This window comes from Dermacentor andersoni, chromosome 1 (assembly GCF_023375885.2).
Source record: "Dermacentor andersoni chromosome 1, qqDerAnde1_hic_scaffold, whole genome shotgun sequence".
Classification (NCBI taxonomy): Eukaryota; Metazoa; Arthropoda; class Arachnida; order Ixodida; family Ixodidae; genus Dermacentor; species Dermacentor andersoni.
In genome coordinates, this window is record NC_092814.1 from 175,793,210 (window position 1) to 175,811,110 (window position 17,901).

At 46.4% G+C, this 17,901-nt stretch overlaps 1 protein-coding gene across 1 annotated transcript in view; it reads left to right on the forward strand.

The window, feature by feature from the left end:
* LOC126547183 (uncharacterized) overlaps nt 1–16,182 on the forward strand; it is a 261,800-nt gene extending 245,618 nt beyond the window's left edge. The window contains exons 17-19 of the mRNA XM_050195066.3: nt 1,476–1,636; nt 13,113–13,292; nt 15,513–16,182. Of these exons, the coding sequence (XP_050051023.2) occupies nt 1,476–1,636; nt 13,113–13,292; nt 15,513–15,652 (481 nt within the window). The 3' untranslated portion in view covers nt 15,653–16,182. The remainder of the gene's footprint in view (nt 1–1,475; nt 1,637–13,112; nt 13,293–15,512) is intronic.
* Nucleotides 16,183–17,901: the final 1,719 nt, after the last annotated feature.

Below are 17,901 nucleotides of genomic sequence, written 5' to 3' on the forward strand. Positions count from 1 at the left end.
CAAACTGCCAATTTTAGCTAGTTCGTTATACTGAGGTTTAACTGTATAACCAATACTAGAAAAAGAAATGTACAATGGCTACCAAATTTTGAACACAGTACTGGATTTTGCTCGATTTTTCGCATATGATGTGCTATTTCGCACATCAATGTACACAAACATGGTGGCCATCAACAGGTTTCCGGCCGTCACTTTGCTTTCATGAGATTTAAAGTGGAGCTTTCTTTGAAATGTCAGACATATTTTGATACTGCATTGGTTGAAAGGCATGAAGATCAATTCGCGGGTAGTGTCGTCCCACTGCAAGAGACATTGTCAGCTCTGGTGGTGAAGTAGAGGTGAAAGCTTCGCTTCTTACCGCTGATGTGAAGACATTGTCATCACGGCATAATACCGTATCTTTGATCGCCAACTCTCAAATTCAACAAAATGACATTTTTTTTCCTCATTGAAAGTTGTCCCCCCCCCCCCCCCCCCTGTTTCACCCCAATTGCCCTATGATTTGGAAAACTTTACGGCCCCTCCTTTCTAAGAAAAATATGTTAGCGACTGTACTTATTTGCATAAAAATGCAAATTTCAACGTAGCAATATTCTGATATAACAAAACGGTAAAATTTCAATTTTACCGACATTGTTATATTGAGGTTTAACTGTATAATTTATGTGTTTTTGTGTTATCTGTCAATTGTACATGCTTTCAAAATTGTGTTCGTTCACCCTTAATACTTGAAAAAGTATTATGCAAAAATTTGAGCCGAAGTGAGTATCGAATAGTATAATATTAAACATAATATTAGAAAATATTGAACATTTGCACCAACTTAATAATTAGGCAACTAATCATCTAAAATATGCAATTAAAACTTTTAACTGGGCAACATATGTTCTGCATCTTATTTGTAATGCATTTTTGTTAATGAATTTTGAGGCTTTTTAATGTCCGAGAATGTGGCTGATATCTCAAAGACATCCCTCAAATATTTCACTTGCCCTGTTTTTTGGGGGCACTTTCGAACACCTCGATAATACACATTGTATATTCTTCTTCAAAATATTATCCGGACATATGAGCCAATCTTATCTAAAGGCTATTTGTGCGGCCCTGGAGAATTCAACAGTGGAACATTGTTAAATTTTGACTGATCATGTTCGATTTTGTTAGGTTACCTTTGTCACTCTGGCATTAATTTTTTTTCTCAAACTTTTATGTTTTCTGTAAAGGTGGTTTCATATTATTGTGCCTTAAATTTTGTTTTAGCAAGAGCCGTCTTCTGTATTCAAAGCCATTGCAACCTTGCTTTAGTGCAGCACCACTGTATGCAAAAATTTATGCAACTCCCTGGTTTGTGTTAGACCTAAAATAATTGAGTTGTAAGGTAGAAATTTGTAACTATTTGCAGATGTGTTCTTCTGAAAAGCACTGTATGATAAGTGTTGTTCCTCCCTCCCACCTTCTCTCTATCACTAATGAAGGACTCTGACTGTGTATGATGGGAGCAGTGTTAGGAGCCCTGTTCTGGGGAATGTGACAGGAGAAAACCTGCTGAGCCGTACTGATACAATCTTGGTGAAGTTTGTCACTGTGGCTGGAAATGAATCTGGTGCTGCTTTGCAGCTTAATTTCACCACTTACAGTAAGTTATGTGTTCTTCTCATTTTCTTTTTTTTTTTTTTTCTGTGTTCGGTCACTAAAATTTTTATTTGAATCTATACAAATAGCTGAATCTCGTTATAACAAAGTTGCATCAGCCACAAAAATAACTTCATTATATCTAATATTCGTTTAAGCATACATGTAGGTATCCAGGGGAAAGATTTGATCAGGTCTATGCAAAAGATACGCAAACAGGGTGCCTCTGATGGACCAGCAAAAGGTCTCCTGCGGATATTGATGATCAGTCAACATCTGGCCATGCCAATACTAGGCACAAGAACAACAATAAATTACATACATGTGCGCTCCACCACCATAAATATGCTACCATGAAATTAGTGTTATAGCACTGGATTGGCATATTGATTTGCCAAGTGCAGTTCAACCAAGCCAAGCTGCTGGCCAAAACATGCACGTTGTTGGCAGATTTTTCGTTTGAGGAGGGTACTGCATACTAGTGGTGGGAATGCCGCGTCAATCTGCCGCCGACTGGAATTTGTTGCTCTGTACTGCTCCAAAACTGTCTTTCACCTAAATTGTGCCACTACTGTGCCACAAGTAGTTTCAGCGTTGTGATCATTGGGAAGCTTCCACGCAATACAAAAACTGGGGCACCATTACATTCATTAGCTGCATTCGTTCAGGGTGCTACAGCCAGCGAGACTGGCTCTCTGACAGGTGACAGAATCAAATTGATTCCTATTTTTATGTGCCAACCATGAGGTGTGTATGAGGCCACAAATGGTCTTTGCAATGGCATGATCAACGCAGTAGTTTTGCACATCGAGGGCTGATGCGCGATGGTGCTTTATAGCAAAAGGTGGTCATTGTCCACCATACTTATTCATGTTGCTTGCTTGCAACCGTATTAGTTGCACTGTATTACTTCCTTTCTTCAAGGGAACCCACCGTGGTTGCTCAGTGGCTATGGTATTAGGCTGCTGAGATTGAGGTCGCGGGATCGAATCCCGGCCACGCCGGCCGCATTTCGATGGGGCGAAATGCGAAAACACCCGTGTACTTAGATTTAGATGCACATTAAAGAACCTCAGGTAGTCGAAATATCCGGAGTCCTCCACTACGGCGTGCCTCATAATCAGAAAGTGGTTTTGGCACGTAAAACCCCATAATTTAATTTTTTTTTTCTTCAAGAGAATTTGAGGTCGTTGAATTTGGCATTCGGCATTATAACCACGTGCATGGTAATCGGGTACTAGACTGCAGTTCATGCTCTTTGTCAACTATGTCTTTGGTAATATATGTGCCTATGGTAATAAAGCTTGTGGTAAAAAAAATGTCCGACGATTACGATACTCACTAATGTGAAATTTGAGCGCAGCTTTATACGTGTTTTCATTTTGCGATTCATTGAGGCAAGGAATTCCAGACCGAAATGACCGCACCTACTGGCAGTGGGTCAGTGCCGTCGGCACCTTTACAGAGGGAGGGGCAGTATGGCAACGCTAGCATTATGGGCGGCATCGGAGCCGGCTGGGGAAGAAGACGATGACAAAGGCACAAGCAGTGGCATGAGTGCGAGGGGCAGTATTGGAGCGCTGGCATCATGAGCGGCATCGGAGCCAGCTGTAGAAAAAGACGTTGACGAACGCATGAGCAGTGGCATAAGCGCACTTGCGCGGTTACACCGATGTTCAGCCCAGGAATTGGTGATTAAAAGCTGTTCTCTAAAAGCTAAGTGCGAACTAGCAAGTAGTCTAACCCTTTACGCCTTTCCTGCGAGTGCATATCAGTCGCAGAATAAAGAACATTACGTGCTCACACCGCCCTGATAGGGTTCATAAAACTGAATCAAAATATGTGGAATATCAAACCTATGAAGTGGTCCTTCCTTAAAAGGATAATAAAAAAAAAAACTGATTTCAACTGCACTAGTAAATTACTTATATAAATAACAAAAGAGCCCCTCTTACCTTAAAAACAGGCTTTGTAAGCCAGAAGATATGCAAAAACAAAAGACAACTGGCGACCACATCTTGGATATTCCACCCCAGCTTGCTGTGACGTCATAGATTGTGATGGCGGCTGCTTGGGCCTCAATAACTGTTCTTCAGTGGAGTTGTGCTGCATGCCATCCTATAGAAGAGCAGAAGACTACTTAGCAAATTTTGTCCACAACGGCCCAAGTACGAAAAAGTACTTTGAAATCGGTGGCGTCAAGCTATCGCAAGTATTGCAACGCAGAGTTTTTCGAAGACTATAACCGTCATAGCTTGCTGCGGTGAATCGCTTATTTCGAGCCTAGTTTTATTGCGATAGCAATTATATGGACACTCCAGGCACATTTTCACCGCCGCCATCGGCATGATGTTCCGTATAAAGTCCAAGGTCGATCACACTGTTGCCACGCACCGTATGCTGTATGCGCGATTGAAAGCCTGTGAGGATGAGTCGACATTCGGGGCACAATTTCCCGTGCTCAAAGGAGGAAAGTGGGGAGGAAGTGCGCCATCTTCCGTCGCACGCATGGTACCAGAGGGAGGGGAGGCACGGGGCACTTTGTACTTCAGCAGCAACGCGTAGTCGTGCGGGCTTTATCTTGAAAGCAACCTACTTTGGGAGCTGCGTCTTGGTGGGCTGATGGCTCATACCTTTGCGTGTGCTCTGTTCTCGCCACTCAGTTTGTATTGAAGCAATAGACAACACAAAGTTCATTTCACTCGCTGCTGCTGCCGCACTTCTTCACACCATCATTTTGACAGCAGGTGTCTGCAGTCGTCGAGTGTGATTTGTGCATGTTTGCCTGTGTGCACTGTTACCATGCTTATTAATTTGGTTAGTAAGCGAGTGTTTACAAGTTTACACAGCTAATAAAACTAGAAGGAATACCAGATCTAGGACCAGGATGGCAAGAAGAAATTATTCAAAGATAGACTAGATACCATACATGTATATGCCAAAACAATAAGGTTAGAATGTTTCGTACAGAAATCAGAATATATTGTCATTAGTGAAGGCATTAGCAAGCGAGCCGAAGAATATAAAGACTAATAAAATTTCAAATGAGAGACGCAGCTTTACTCCGCAAGGATACCATAAGAATCCTCAGTTTCTTTCTGCAGGACAATGGTAAAGCGACGACATGGGTGCAGAAGTTGACCGTGCAACTTGAACAGATCCTTGCAATGATGTGTAGAATAACTGGACAAAAGAGAGAAATGAAAGAACCTGAGGTACCTAAGGTTACAGAAGCACTGATCTTTTCCAGGATAATGTACTATCTACTATACATTGAGATAACCAACGCGCAATGCAAAAAGAAATAGACATCATACTTAGAAAGTGTGCTAGACTTCAGAATTTCTAAATTTGCACACGACCTCATAATTGAAGCAACTGGGCTCTTTAACTCACTAGAAGACAGAGAATAAGCATCCACAATCAGGCGCAAATACAAAGACAGTCATCTCATCAGGTTCGACGAATACTGAACAGACTGGGATATGAAACCGCTAACTTACCCCCCACCCCTCCCCAATTATGCTGAAATTACCACCATGGGAGGATTTGCCAAGGATAAAAGTAGATGCCATTCCAAAAAATATGCTCCCACAAAAATATGGAAAATGGCAGTCAAAAAGAACAAGTATAATGCAACAGACACATGATAAAAACATCTAGCCAGTCATAAAGCTGAAAGCAGTAAAGCAGCAGTCATGGGCCGTGACTCGACGCTTGTGAAATGTTGCTTGAGAGAGTCCCAACGCCACAAGATGCAGTATTGCTAGTGATTATGCTTGGCATAACGGAAATTATACATACATTTTACATTATTACAAAACAGACTATCAAGGCACTTGCAGAGACATGCAAAATGGTGACCTGCCTTTACACATATGCACAAAGCTCCACATGTACGTGCGTGCTCATCCCTCTCTACACATATGTATACAGTGGGTTCCAGGCTGTCAAGGATTGTGAGGAAATTAAAGAGCACATCAGGTCTCCCATACAGAAAATCCGGGACTGCCTATCCTGTGGCCTGTTGAAGACACAACCGCAGAAAAGAGCGGAAGAGCAGCACAACAAAAGGCTGCATATTTTGAGGTCTCACAGGGAAGCATCAATCTCAACACACCATCCTACGTGCATTCGAGAGAGGACACCTCAGTCATACGAAAAGCACAAACACACACATTACTCACACCACACTATACGCATTATATTAACAGGGACCCAGGCTACCCCACTTGCAAACATTGCGGGGCCTACCATCAAATAAGCAAACCTTGTGGGAGTGCCCTGCCAACTCCATCTTCAGAAAGGCAACACTTTCTAAACTACCACACAACCAGTGTCTTGTTGGGGTCTCGGTGCTGGCGCCCGTTATTGCGAATGGGTCGCAAGCCCCAAGGGTAGCGTTGGCCTGGCGGCCTGGGGCACTGGAAGCATCCGAAGGTCCCGGCAAAGCATGAGAAGACTGGTAACAGAACAACTTGTTTATTCTAACATAGCAAAAGAGCGGCCGGTCAGGTCGACCGAAGTGGAGAGACGGGAGAGCACGTAACTCAACAGAAGAAATCGGAGCCTCTCTCCTGGCGTCCGGGGGCAGCTGCTCTTATACTCTCGGCGTCGCGGGCCAGAAGGAAGGTCACGGGATGAGCCCACGCGACGGCGGAGCATGAGCCCACGCGACGGCGCGCACGGTCGAGCCGAGAGACATGTTGAGCCGAGTGTAGTGACGCATCGCCAACCCGCCGACGGACAGACCTCCTGGCACCTCACTTGGGGAGCTCCGCTCCCCGGCTGCCGCGCTTTGACAAGCGTGGGCACACACAAACACACGCACGCACGAAGACACGTGGCACTGAAACACGCCTGGACACGCTTGGCAGGGAGGCGTTGCGGCGGCGTCGAACGGGCCAAAATGTCCGCCGCTTTGAACGAAGCCCCGGCGTCCGTTGCATCCGCGCCGGCATTACCGCGCGTTGTAGGCGAAACGTAACAGACCGCCCCGCCGGGGGAAGGAGATCCCGATGGTCAGGGGACTGCATCCGCTGTCCGGAGGGATGTCGCTCGATGATGCTCATAACCGAAGTCGGGCGTCCTTTGGCGTTTCTTGAGCGCAGCGCACAGAGAAGGCCTCGTTCTCACGTTCAGGTGCACACAGGACACTGCAAAGTGACTTCGGGAGAGTTGACATTTTTGTTCTCGTTTCCGGCAAGCGTTAGAACTACGCCGAAAGTCAACCGCTCAGTCAGCAAGCACGGCACAACCCTCACTAAGCCCTACCAGGCTCTTTCCCCTTTTATACTGCTGCCTAGTTCCCTACAGTAGTTTAGCAGCACTCAGAACGCGTCCACAAATCGGAAAATTGCACTAGAAAGCACATCATCACTTTGAAACACTACACGAAAGCAATAGGTTAAAAATCCTGCCTCAGGAAGAAAAACATCAGTAACAAGCAATTTTGAGGCTGATTCCCACGTTAGGGGCTTCGACTTCAGCCATCGGCGTTACCGTTGAGACTCCCCTTTTTGTAACGCACCTCAAAGGAATATTGTTGCAAAGCGAGGCTCCAGCGCAGGAGGCGGCCATTTTTGGGAGAGATGGTCTGCAGCCATGGGGCTCTTGCATTGCCCAGGGGGCGCTGCGAAAAAGGTGCTAAAAAGCGCCCTCCGTCCAAAAATGGGTCGTACCAAGCTCTGTCGTCTGCTTCGGAAAGCACGTTTACAATACGGACCCGCCACTTTCGGTTGTGTTTTATCACGGCCTGCAGCGAATATCGGGCGCCGAAGATTTTTTTCAGGAGTGGCACGCTGCGTAAAGGCAAGAAATTATGCAGTGCCGAATACGTGTACGCCGTTTAAGAATTAAGCGGCGAAGTTTTAGCGCGGTGTCAATCGCAAGTGAAGCGAGTCGCGTACGAAGTGGAACTTCACGTAAGGTTTGCACGCTGCACGATTCAGGCGCACAAACGCGAGGAAATGCTTGCTATAAATGAATCCACAGCAGCGATAAGCAGACATCATGTGTACGGAACTGCTAGAGCACACGACGGTACGCGCCGCGATGTACGAACTGCTCGAGCGCACGATCGTACGCGCCGCGACGGCAGCGGTCTTTCCACATGCCGCGAAACGGCAGGCCTTCCGCAATCTTTGTTGACTGCATGCCGACAGACAAGTAGTTATACCTGCACTGTAGTAGCGGCCATCTGTCCCTTTAGCAATTGATAAATAACTGATGCAATGCATATGAGCTCGCACGTATACGTGCGAATCGCGCTGCAGCGCGAGCTCGTGCGCTGCTCGCTTGATGTAGCTTTTAATGACAGCGCTCGAACATCGATCTGCTGTAATCAATACTACATTGCTGCGCTGCCTCAACATGCTGGCTTGAGGTCGTAGTGGGGTAGTGAATTGTCACCGAATCAGCCCGGCCATTTGTGGTCATTTGCACACACCTGGTCACTTCACCACTTCGCATCGGTCGAATTGTTAATTGTCGCTGTGGCCGGGTCTAGAATCGTGAATTACCAGCCATGCCTGCTGCTATGTCGGTCTGCTGTCGGGACTGTAGGTGCAAAAGACCGAAATTTAGAACGCAGGTATCAAGCAAGCTTCAAGACAGGCGAAACAATCAGCATGGCGCGAAGTTTCGCTTACTCAGCGCGACGAACTGCAGCTATGCAGCGCGCCCGTAAACTCCACTTCGCGAGGCCTTGAAGGAAAACGGTAGAATCTGATGTTGGGATTCAGGCCTTCTTGTTTATGGCAGCCCACAACGCAGAAGTAATGACGGTGACGCCTTTTCGTGGCTGGGCTAGGTCTCTCCGGACCGATTCCTTCTGCTCCCAGCATTACGCGCAACGGCACACGGAGAGTCCGTTTTCGTTAAACTATAGGCTGCGGCGAGCTCGCAGCGTGGTCGGCATGGTCTGTGAGAAGTGACGAGCCTTTTCGCACTCGCAACAGGGCAGAAAAAAGTGCGAATCGACGCAAAACTGGGCCTAGAAACGTGCTTCGCCACAGCCAGGGCTCAATACGACCCAAGCTGGTACGACCCAGTTGTCGTTTTCCGCGCCACCACCAGGCGCCGCTACTATACCTCAAACTCCAGCGCAAGGCTCCCATTGGAGAGGGCAGTGATCCGTCTCAATGATAAACCTCGAGCCAGCTAGGTAACATGACAATTTCTGAACGGCCCACACGATACACGCACACTCTTTCTCGGTGGCGCTATACGCCTGCTCACGACTCGTCAGCTTACGACTAGCATACAGGACGGGGTGTTCTACTTCTCCATTTTCCCGTTGGCACAGTACAACGCCCATGCCTCGCTCACTAGCATCACACTGAACAACGAACCCTTTTGAGTAGTCGGGCGATCGTAGCACAGGCTGGCTTGTTAGGGCGCTCTTTAGGGCGCTAAAAGCTCTTTCCTTTGTCTCATCCCAGACGACTGTTTGCGGCTCTGTCTTTCTTAGAGCATCCGTTAGGGGAGACGCGATATCAGAGTACCTGGGGATGTACCTCTGATAGTAGCCGGCGACACCTAAGAACGACCGAATATCGGTCTTCGTGCGCGGTTGCGGGAAGTCTCGCACAGCGGCCACCTTTATTTCAGAGGGGCGGCGACGACCCCGACCAATCACGTGTCCGAGGTAGACAACCTCGGCCTGTGCTAACTGGCACTTGGGAGCCTTGACTGTCAAGCCCGCATCGCGCAGGCGGGTTAGCACTGCCCGCAAGTGCGCCATATGCTCAGGCCAGGATGCGGAGAATATCGCTACGTCGTCTAGATACGGTAAAGTGAATTCTTGCTGTCCCCGCAACACTTTATCCATGAGGCTTGAAAAGCAGTATGGCGCGTTCTCCAAACCAAAACTCAAAACTTTAGGACGGAATGTCCCCATTGGTGAAATGAACGCCGCATACCTACTAGCCTCTTCTGTAAGTGGAACCTGCCAATAACCCCTGACAAGATCTAGGGTGGAAATAAACTGAGCGCTACTCACTCTCTCAAGGCGCTCCTCGATGTTAGGGATCGGATAAATTTGATCCTTAGTGATGGAATTAAGCCTGCGGTAGTCGACGCAAGGACGAGGTTCCTTGCCCGGTACCTCAACTAAAATCAAAGGGGAGGTATAATCACTCTCACCCGCTTCAATAACACCGAGCTGTAGCATTTTCTTTACCTCAGCCTCCATAATATCGCTCTGGCGGGGTGACACCCGGTACGCCTTGGATCGTACTGGCTCTGGGGAGGTAAGTTCTATGTCATGAGTAAGGACAGAAGTCCTACCAGGCCTCTCAGAGAACAGACCTTGAAACTCTTGTAAGAGCTGGTGTAGTTCGGTTTTCTGCTCAGGCGACAGCGATGCTTTACTTATTAAGTCACTAATGACTTGATCGGTGTCTTTCCTGTTCGTCACTGAGCCTAGTCCCGGAAGCTCGACCGGAAGCTCTTCTAACTTTCCCGCATCGGGAATTTCCTCTCCAGTATCTGGTGCCTTTAACGCTACAGGCTCAATTTTATCCCGTTCGGGCGTGCTCTGAATACCAGCTTGCTGCGCCTCTGACCCTTTCTCAGCGTTCAACAACGTCGGCCCCGCAACTACCGCCTTTGCAGCGAGCTCCCGAACCTTCGATCTGGTTAAGGCCTGAACGCTAGCCTCACCAAACAAAAGCCCCTTCTCGCGCAGGAGGTGGTCGGACCTGTTCGAAAATAAGTACGGGTACTGGGGGGGCAGCATAGATGACACTGCGGCCTCCGTCTCAAGTGCTCCGAAAGGTCCTTCAATAAGCACTTTTGCTACTGGCAGACACACGCTATGAGCTTCCACTGCTTGCTTGATCCATGCGCACTCGCCCGTGAACATATCGGGTTCTACGTAAGAGGGGTGAACTACATCCATTGTAGCTGCGGAATCGCGAAGCACTCGGCACTCTTTCCCGTTCACGAGGAGGTCTCGCATGTAAGGCTCGAGAAGCTTCATGTTCTCGTCAGTGCTGCATAAAGACAAAAACACGACTTTTGTTTTTGTTTCTGGACACTGCGCCGAAAAGTGACCCGGCTTCTGGCACGTATAACAAACACGCGCTTGCCTCGTCTCGAACCGCTTTCTGCGTTCGGCTTCGGTTGCCGCCGTCTCCGTACGTTCGGTCGGACTGCTTTCACTTGCATCCGAACTACGTGTGTCCCCCTTTGCTCTCATGGGTGTGAACTTCGGCCTCTCAAACTTGGAGCCAAATTCACCCTTTTGACCGTCCTTAGCTCCGCGAGCCCGACGCGTCACAAACTCCTCGGCTAACTCAGCGGCTCTAGCCACCGTACTAACGTCTGGCCTATCCAAGACCCAGTACCGCACGTTCTCAGGTAACCGACTATAAAACTGTTCTAGCCCGAAACACTGCAGAACTTTCTCGTGGTCACCAAACGCTTTCTCTTCTTTGAGCCACTCCTGCATGTTTGACATAAGCCTGTACGCAAACTCTGTATATGACTCACTTTTGCCTTTCTCATTTTCCCGAAACTTCCGACGGAACGCCTCCGCTGACAGCCGGTACTTTTTTAGCAGACTCGATTTCACTTTGTCGAAATCCTCTGCCTCCTCTCTCTCCAAGCGAGCGACTACGTCGGCCGCCTCGCCGGGTAGCAAAGTGAGCAAGCGCTGTGGCCACGTTTCCCGAGAGAACCCCTGCTTCTCGCACGTTCGCTCAAAGTTAACCAGGAACAAACCAATGTCCTCTCCAAGCTTGAACGGCCGCATCAGGTCAGTCATTTTGAACAATACTCGTTCTCCTGCACCGTGTGCCTGACTTCCATTACGAGCGCGTTCCATCTCTAACTCGAGACGCTTCATTTCCAAAGCGTGTTGACGGTCGCGCTCTCTTTCTTTCTCTTGTTGCTCTCGTTCTATCTGTTCTTTACGTTCGCGCTCCTGTCTTTTTGCCGTCTCCCTCTCCTCAATGGTCTCAAGGCATTCCGACAGCTCGTCATCCTCAGCTTCTAACTCAAGAATAGCCCTTAGCAGTTCTGGTTTTCTGAGTTTGTCTGAGACATCCAGACCCAACTCTCTTGCAAGCTCCAGCAATTTCGGTTTGCGCAACGACTTCAAATCCATGGCTGCTCTGAATGCTGCTTTCTCTACTGCCTACTATTGTCTTGCCGCAAACTAACCCGGCAGCAACGACAACCACAATTACCAGCTCTGTTTCTGACACTAACAAAAGCCTGGCAAAACTCAGAAAAAGAAAGTCCCACACTCGCCAAACCTCACAGCCAAGAATTCCGCGCAGTCGTTCCGCTGCAGGCAACCAGTCATCACACAGGGCTCGTTGCACTGCTCCCGGATGGTCGTTGTGCTGCTCAGCATACATTCAACCGCATCTCTTCGCTGCTGGCCTCCGTTGTCGCGATCCCACCGCTGCCACCAGTTGTTGGGGTCTCGGTGCTGGCGCCCGTTATTGCGAATGGGTCGCAAGCCCCAAGGGTAGCGTTGGCCTGGCGGCCTGGGGCACATGAAGCATCCGAAGGTCCCGGCAAAGCATGAGAAGACTGGTAACAGAACAACTTGTTTATTCTAACATAGCAAAAGAGCGGCCGGTCAGGTCGACCGAAGTGGAGAGACGGGAGAGCACGTAACTCAACAGAAGAAATCGGAGCCTCTCTCCTGGCGTCCGGGGGCAGCTGCTCTTATACTCCCGGCGTCGCGGGCCAGAAGGAAGGTCACGGGATGAGCCCACGCGACGGCGGAGCATGAGCCCACGCGACGGCGCGCACGGTCGAGCCGAGAGACATGTTGAGCCGAGTGTAGTGACGCATCGCCAACCCGCCGACGGACAGACCTCCTGGCACCTCACTTGGGGAGCTCCGCTCCCCGGCTGCCGCGCTTTGACAAGCGTGGGCACACACACACACACACGCACGCACGAAGACACGTGGCACTGAAACACGCCTGGACACGCTTGGCGGGGAGGCGTTGCGGCGGCGTCGAACGGGCCAAAATGTCCGCCGCTTTGAACGAAGCCCCGGCGTCCGTTGCATCCGCGCCGGCATTACCGCGCGTTGTAGGCGAAACGTAACAGTCTCAACAGTTGGAAGGAGTCGACCGCTCCCCCGCGAAAGTTTAAAAAGCTATGATGGCCGCTTCTGGTGCATCACATCATGAACTTGCTGGGTCAGGAGGTATGAGCCTACTAGGAGGCCTGGACTTAGGCTTTAGTTCCTTTGGTACTAGTAAATGTTATTTCTCTCTTTCTCTTGCAAAAAGTGTTCTTTGTAATTTCTTGTTCGCATTTCATTTGTCTGTGTACAAATTCCTGCACAGATGCATTGTAGAGAGTCTGTTGATTCACACCTAGCAAAAAAAAAGTTTCCACACTTCAATTTGTATATTTGCATGCTTGTTGCTGTCACATGTAATAATTGGTAGTTAAAATTACCACAAATTATTAGAACTGTACTTCTAGTAAATGCACATTTGTTCTTAGGGTGTAATGTGTCAGACACATGCAACAACAGCAAGATCTGTATCCATGAAGATTGGCGTTGCAACGGCATTAATGACTGCGGTGATAACACTGATGAGGTGGGCTGTGGTTATCATCCAACGCCTGCACCATCACCCACCACTCCAAGCCCACCCGGACCAACCCCATCCAAAGGTGGAGGTATGCATAGCGTCTTTTTTCTTTTTCTACTGTTTTTAAGGTAATCATCATTGTGGTAGCAACAATGGCTGCAATCATACAAATGGCTTCTGAGACATAGTTTTGTCAGCCAACTGCAGCAGGGTACTGCTTTGGCAACCATGTGAGCAATTTGGGCCTTTGTTTTTGCCAGCACAAATATTTCTAATATAATTGAACATAACTAGATTTAAAATTAATCATGAAAATAAGTTTGAAGCAGTGCTTACATCTCTATGTACAATCGAATGAGGAGCTGCTTGAGCCACATGTAGAGCAGGGTGCACATCTTTGACAAACGCTTTACTAAAATCCTTTTTAGCAAATTGACTAGTTCTGTCCAGCTCTCGTGCAAACTGCACAATAGGAAACCATGGCTGCGATGGCACAAACAGCTTGCTTTCTAAGCGTATTGTTTGGCTACTAAGTAGGCCATCCACAAAATTTGTCGGGATGGGAGGCACAGCATTGCCAATGGACCAGTGAGCGCAACCCCAGAAGTTTGCATCGACCAATTCAGGCTTCGATTGGGGACGATACATGAACAGCAGAATGTTTCTGAAGCTTTAAAAAAAAAAAATTTTATACTAAAACTTTCTTTTGCTCTTGCAGCATACTATAATCTGCACAGCAAAAGTTATACATGCAAGTTAAAATTTAATAGCTTCATTCTTTTTCTTTGACCGCTAGATGGTATCACATGCTGACAGCATTGTTTGTCATCTGCTACTACACGTTCACATCTCTTGGCATGGGAGAATTGATGCTTTAAGTTTGAGTCAAGCATGATAAAAAATATGCACTGCAGTGCCCCCGAAGATTCCTTAACTCTTTCGTTACCATTAAAAATGTGCTCACTTTCAGTGCATTTATGTTTTAACATTTTATTTCAAGTTGTAGTCTCAACATATACCGTAATAAGTAAACTGATAGCCTGATCACTGTCTTCTGAATGTATGTAAAGCAGTAATAATTGCTCAAGCAGTTTTTAAGGACTCTTACGTAAAACTTCAAAGAAACATCTCAAGGGACACGAATGAAAGTAATTAGTTGCTATTTTTTAGTATAAGTACTGAAAGTAAAAAGAAATCTGAAATATGCACCTGGCTTCTAGTTCCCAGCTTTTGCAAGTCAAATCACACAAAAAGAAATACGAATATTTGTTCACCTCAATACTAGCGATGTGATATGCTGGGCAGGAAAGCAGTAGCTTTGCAAATCTGAAAACGGATAAGTTCCTATTGTACAGACTGCATTTGTTTTTCACTCATTGCAGCAGGCACCTGGTTCATTTTTTTCTCCGTTCTTTAGGCTCGCAAAGCAATGGTTGTCAGATCAGGGAGCATGCAAAAGCCTCCTCATACTTGATTATTGCATTTGATCAGATTTTCTGTGCAAGCAAGGTGGTCTAGTGTGTGTCCTCAACTGGTGCTGGAGCCTCCATGTGCTCTGCTCAGTTCCTGTACAGTGCTGTACAGTAATGTGGAGTGTTTCAATATTTTTACACTAATGAATAAGGGCACTTGCACAGGCGGTGTTCAAAGTGTAAGTGATTAGACTGGTAACTGAGCTTCGGTCGAAGGTCAGTCTGAATCGATTGCTTGCTCTTATGCGAGCTAAAACGCCACATCACGGAAAGGATTGCTCATATTAATTTGTACATTTGCTGTCTAAACACTGATGGGTAAAAGCAACCCATGGTGTGAAAAATAGTCTCTTGATATGAGTTGAACACTATTATCAAAATAATGTGCAGTCATGAGCATCAACTGTTGTTTCAGACTTCGTTAAAACACTGCTGCTGTCATTTAAAACTGACATTGCTGGGTCAACCAAAGCGCAAATATTGCATCGTTTTATTGAGGAAGTGCTTGAACAACAAAGGCTAGCTTCAATGATACCTCCAGTTGAAGTTTTATTTTTTCATACTCCCCAACCTACTAAATATGGTCAAATCTGACAAATAGTTAAAAACTTCAAACATCATTTCAGACAATGCATCACGTTGCTAGCAGCATTGCAACAAAAGGTGTTTAACAGTATGTAGAACAACTTTCAATCAACTTGATTGATTTCTATTGGCACAGTAACGAAACGGTTAACAGTATCTGCTGTATTTCTAGTCATTTGCATGAGCTTCTTAGTGCTAAATGTCTCAAGTTTGCTGGCGCAGCACAGGTACTCACGCATCTCTCTTTCCAGTTTCAGTGGCTGCTTTTGTCATCACAGTTCTGCTGGCACTGGTGATAGGAGCCGCTGGAGCCCTCTTTGTGCCAGTATTGGTGCGGCGGTACCGAGCATATCGGTACTCTCGTTTTTCAAATGTTGCAGTCTCCGAATAATTTAACTTGTCTTCTGGGTTTCCTGTAGGGCTGCAAGTTTTCTTTGATTAAATAGTGGCAAATCTTTAGTAAGTTGCCACTCATCCTTATTGCCAGCATCATGTGTGTAATGTGATATCCTTTTCTTGACGTTGGTGGAAATGGAGACAAACTGGAGCTCTGATTTTTCACCCATTGTATTGCATGATATGCATTTATTTTTTGTGCTATTCTTGGTTCAGTTTGTCTAGAGTAATCTCTCATGCATTTTCTTGATCTAAAGTAATGTTTTCTTTCTCTAGTTTTGTGGTTGTTGGTAGTTGAACATTTAAGCCATTTTTGTGGTTGTTGGTAGTTGAACATTTTAGCCATTTTTGCACTGTCTGCAGGAGGTAATGATGTTGGTTTGCTGGCATAACAGGCATTGTGATAACTGTTGCTTTCCTATTGATGCCAGTTTTTTTTTTTAAGATTAGACATTGTCTGCACGATTGTAATACATATGCAGTGTGAATTTGTTATATGTGAATAAAGGTGTATTCAAGATTCTATCATTGTGTGAACATGTTTGCACTTAGTGTAGGATGAAAAAAGAGGCAGCAAATGGAATCGAATCTTCATTCAGCGCCCTGAGTACATTGCTCCCACTCTGCATTTTCTTTGCTATCACTGCTGCAACAGCCTGTGTCCCAGGCAAAAAAAAAAAATGCTACAGAAGTCAGTGGACGTTGCACATATCTAAAACAAGAGCCACTGATGCTTTGGACCAGGGAAGGAAACTTGCTAATTCCTCAGTAGCCCTTATCTGAACATACCCAGAAGGGTGTGTTCAGATAAGGACAGTCACAGGTGGATCCTGCCTATTTTCTTTTTTCACCGAAATTCATCGTAACTGAGATAATTTTTTCAGCGCATTTGTTTAGTTTAGCATAAAATTATTTTTTTACTTAGGTCCGAATAGTGCTTACAGGATTGCAGGCTGATTGGAGTCTAAAGCAATTATAAATTTCTATGCCTTCATACTTTCGGGGGTGGTACAGCTGCCCCAAAGTGGTACATTTGCTGGTTGCTGGACTAAGCTGTGTAAAAATTAAAAATGCCTCATTTTGCACCCGAGCTACTCCAGAACATTGAGCATGACCACCAAGGGTCAGGCTCAGGCAAGTTTTAAAATGAAGGGGCAGTGACAGTCGAACGCCTTTATAATGAAGAGCTTGGCAACTTGAAAATCCTTCATTATAGAGGTCACTTCATTGTAAAGATCTCAACGTGCCCCTCGCAATAGAGCAAACTAAGCCTACTCGGGAAAAGAAAAGCATTAACACGAATTCAAGAGATGGTGAATTACGTCGATTTTCTTCTGCGCACTTTATTCAGCAAAATATTTGTTGTAGTGTTTTTTGCTGTAAAGGCATTCACAACACAGCTAGGGCAGATAGGAATTCGGTCAGGGCTGACGAGATCATTTATATAGGTCATCATCTAGAGGTGGTCATTGTAGATAATAGCCAGGGTTTTGTTAACTTCATCCTCGGGATAGAGAGAGTCTCCACAGTCGTCTAGTATTGCAATTCCAGGCTGCGTTCCGCTGCATTCACGGGTGATAATGCATGAGCATTATCACTTCTGCGGACTCGGTGTACTTGTTTTGTGGGGGACTTGCAAGTTGCACCCTTGTTTTACGATCATACCTGCCAGTGGAGTCAGTGAGCAAATTCGCTTAGCTGGCACGGTCAATAAAACTTGGTGCTGGGCTAGTTGGTGATGCATTCTTTAAAACTGATGGTAGCGCTAAAAAGGACGAACACACGGTGAAAAGACGACACGACGACGAGGAAACGCTACTGACAACTGATTTATTTTTTGAAAAGGGTTCAATATTTAAGAGAATCACAACACATGCGCACAACCGAACTGCGCCAGCCTTCTTTATCGCAGACAGTCACGGGAAGTGATGAATGATAAAACACCCAAGCAGCAAGAAGTTAACACATGACCAATTGATGAGAAGCCATATGTTACGATTTTTCAAATCTCCAGAAGTGTGCGGCCCAGCAGAGTACAAATTTATTGAAACATCGCTGATGCACAGACCCGCCTTTTTTTGTATGTGGAAAGCTTCCAGCAAAACTCAAGCTTCAGCACTTGCACTTCTGCCCAGAACCTTTGCTTCTTTGAATCGCGGCACGCACTCGCAAACCATCACATGCGAAACTAAATTTGCAAGTTCGTCTTGTTTTGTTAAGTTTTGAGAGTGTTCCCTAGCTTGA